The sequence below is a fragment of the Scardinius erythrophthalmus genome (assembly GCF_964197995.2).
Source record: "Scardinius erythrophthalmus genome assembly, chromosome: 8".
Classification (NCBI taxonomy): Eukaryota; Metazoa; Chordata; class Actinopteri; order Cypriniformes; family Leuciscidae; genus Scardinius; species Scardinius erythrophthalmus.
In genome coordinates, this window is record NC_138228.1 from 26,699,175 (window position 1) to 26,702,996 (window position 3,822).

A 3,822-nucleotide genomic window follows, 5' to 3' on the forward strand; every position below is an offset into this window, starting at 1 on the left:
ATTTCTGTCAGTCATCTTAATTGCTTGTATTATTGGCCAGAGTTGGTAAACATGCATCATGTAAGCCTAATCCTAATGTTGCATGCTTAGACAATATATCTATATATAAACCAATGATTTACTCAACACACAACCATAATTTCAAAAAGGCATTGACATATTGCAGAGTCATGGTGTTGGTTGCAACCATTTTTATGATTACCACCTGTACTGTGAGTACTGCACAACCTAAATGTAAAGCTTATGGGACAGATGAACTCCTTCATTTCTCAAAAGAAGGTAATGTCTCTATTGGGGGCATTTTTTCATTCCACCAAAATGCAGTTGGTGTAAATCCAACACTTACAACCAATCCAGGAAACATCAGGTGTAATGGGTAAGATAGTGAATATTCATTCATATTACTCAAAAAAAAAAATGTATACAAAGATTTGAAATTTAATGTTATTTAATGATGGAGTAACAACTAATTACTATGGATTACTTCACTGAAGAAAACAAAGCTATCTTCCCTTTTCAGTCTTGATCCTGGAGAGCTACAGTATGCAATGACAATGATTTTTGCCATTGAGGAAATAAACAACAGCACAGATCTTCTTCCTGGCTTTTTGCTTGGCTACAGTGTCTATGGCTCTTGCCCAAGTATCCCTCTCTCTATAGGAGCATCGTTAGCTCTGATCAATGGACAAATTGAAGCAGAAGAGAGCTGTGTAAGTCCCTCTACTGTGCAAGCTGTGATTGGAGAAACTACATCAACATCCACAATAGACATTGCAAGGACCATGGGTCCATTTAAAATCCCTGTGGTAAGTCATTAAATAAATGTGTGTGTGTGTGTGTGTGTATATATATATATATTATTATTATTATTGAATAAAGCATTGCAAGATAATTTGGATTTAGTACAGATTGAGAGATTTCTTGAAATATGATCAAATTACTGTTTATTTGTTTAAATTTGTGTTTTATTTATTTTATTCTGTTATAATGATGGAATTGTTATTACTGGTCTCTATGATACAATTATGTGAATTATTATCCTTGTTTAAACATCACATACTGTTTTTTTTAACAAGAGTGAGTTAATTTAAGCTTTTACATGTGCAAAAAGCAGTTTTGGGTCTACTGCTTATCTAGTGTCACACAGTAATCCCTCTAATAATATAAATGTCAATTATAAACCTTTTTTTGTCTCGTTTCAGCTTAGTCATTCGGCAACTTGTGCATGTCTTAGTAACAGACAGCTGTATCCATCCTTCTTCAGGACTATTCCCAGTGATTATTACCAGAGCAGAGCACTGGCTAAACTAATCAAGTATTTTGGCTGGACCTGGGTTGGGGCTGTGAGGAGCAGGGGAGATTACGGCAACAATGGAATGGCCACTTTTTTAGAAGCAGCAGAGAAAGAAGGCATTTGTGTCGAATACTCTGTGGCCATTTACAGAACCGATTCAAGAGAGAAGTTTTTGGAAGTCACAAACATAATTAAACAATCAACATCTAAAGTCATTGTAGCTTTCGCAGATGGCAATGATTTGGACATCCTCATAAAAGAGCTTTACTATCAAAATGTAACTGGCTATCAGTGGGTTGGAAGCGAGGGTTGGATCACTTACAGATATATAGCAACCCCAGTGAACTATGCTGTAGTAGGAGGAGCATTAGGCTTTTCTGTGCCAAATGCGTACATTCCTGGATTGAAAGAGTTTATTGTGAGTAGCCATCCCTCCTTGAGGTTAGGTAACACAGGACTAGTTGAGCTGTGGGAAAGCGTGTTTGACTGCATTTTAAATCCAAACACACACAATGCCTCTAAGATATGCAATGGAGAGGAGTCCCTAGCTAATACAAACACACGTTTCACAGATGTGTCTGATGCTAGTCTTCTAAACAATGTCTACAAGGCAGTATATGCTATCGCTCATGCAATAGAAGCACTGTTGACTTGCGAGAAAGGGAAGGGGCCATTCCTCAACAAGACATGTGCAGAGAATGGGAAAATACAGCCTTGGCAGGTGTGTTCTTTTGAATTTCTGTTCTGTAATTTCTTGTAATTCAAAACTGATGTTCAAAGATCATGGGTGTTATTATACCACTATTCTTAACAGGTGCTGCATTATCTGACCCAAGTAAACTTTACAACCAAAAATGGAGAAAACGTTTACTTTGATGCTCGTGGTGACCCAGTTGCACGTTATACTCTGGTTAACTGGCAGATGAACTATGAAGGAATAATAGCATTTGAATCCATTGGCTTATATGACACATCCAAGCCAGAGGGACAACAGATTCAAATGAAAGATAACACTGATGCAATCTGGGCAGGAAACCAAAAAAATGTAAATAATAATAATAATCTGTCATAAGCTTTATACTAAATAGATTAGTGCACAGTGATTTTATATAGTGCAGACTGTGATTATATACATTTTTGCTTGTGTGTATGATTTAGGTCCCATGGTCTGTGTGTAGTGAGACCTGTCTTGCAGGTACTCGCAGGGCCTTCATAAAAGGAAAACCCATCTGCTGCTTCGACTGCATCGACTGTGCGGATGGAGAGTTTAGCAACACCACAAGTGAGATGAACAAGCCTCTCTCATTAACAGTAATGCTCATCATGTTTCTGTGTGGTCAACCCAAACACTGCATGGGTTACTTTAAATTATGCTTTACTTACTTTAATCTGCCTTTGTTTTCAGATGCAGTAACATGCATTCCATGCCCTCTTGAGTACAAATCAAATGGGAACAGAACACGATGTGAACTCAAAAACATTGAATTCCTAACATTTAAAGAAGTAATGGGTAATATACTAGTGACGTTCTCTTTGTGTGGTGGATGTCTCACAATCACAATTGGGTTGATTTTCTTCTACCACAGACATACACCAATAGTAAGAGCGAACAACTCAGAGCTGAGCTTCCTGCTGCTCATCTCACTAACTTTGTGTTTTCTCTGTTCTCTTACTTTCATTGGTCAGCCCACTGAATGGTCCTGTATGTTGCGTCAAACAGTGTTTGGGATCACTTTTGTCCTCTGTATCTCCTGTGTTCTGGGGAAAACAATTGTTGTGTTAATGGCCTTCAAGGCTACAATTCCAGGAAGTAATGTCATGAAATGTTTTGGGCCTCCTCAACAGAGACTCAGTGTTCTTGCCTTTACTCTTATACAAGTGCTTATTTGTGTCCTTTGGTTAACAATATCACCCCCCTTTCCCTACAAAAACAGAAGTAATTACAATGACAAAATCATTCTTGAGTGTGATTCGGGTTCAGCTGTTGGTTTCTGGGCTGTACTGGGTTATATTGGCATACTGGCTGTCTTGTGCTTTATTCTGGCTTTTCTGGCTCGCAAGCTGCCTGATAACTTCAATGAAGCCAAATTCATCACATTCAGTATGCTCATTTTCTGTGCTGTATGGATCACTTTTATCCCAGCTTATGTTAGTTCTCCTGGAAAATTCACTGTAGCTGTGGAGATATTTGCTATTTTAGCGTCAAGTTATGGCATGTTGTTTTGTATATTCATTCCTAAGTGCTACATAATTTTACTAAAACCAGATATGAACTCTAAAAAACTTTTGATGGGTAAAGCTTCTTCAAGGTTTCTCTAATTAAAATGGCTACTTATCATTATTGATATGTTTAAGTAAAAATGTCAAGCATTCTCCCTATTAATTTGATGTTCTAAAGCGGCATGTATACCCGGTTACATACGTAACCTGGGATGTTCCTCTTAAAGTCGAACTTTAATGCTGCGTCATGCCTTTTACGCTATGGGAACTTTAATTCTAACTTCTCCATGCCCAGGGTAACAGAGCCT

General features: G+C 37.8%; 1 protein-coding gene across 1 annotated transcript; it reads left to right on the plus strand.

Moving 5' to 3' along the window:
- Nucleotides 1-245: 245 nt before the first annotated feature.
- On the plus strand, nt 246-3,613 carry olfcj1 (olfactory receptor C family, j1; the record flags this gene model as incomplete). Its single annotated transcript, XM_081371877.1, has 6 exons — nt 246-376; nt 521-806; nt 1,203-2,015; nt 2,109-2,339; nt 2,453-2,576; nt 2,700-3,613. Exons 2-6 carry the CDS (start codon nt 549-551, stop codon nt 3,611-3,613), a joined length of 2,340 nt encoding a protein of 779 aa, XP_081228003.1. The 5' UTR covers nt 246-376; nt 521-548.
- Between the last annotated feature and the right edge of the window lie 209 nt (nt 3,614-3,822).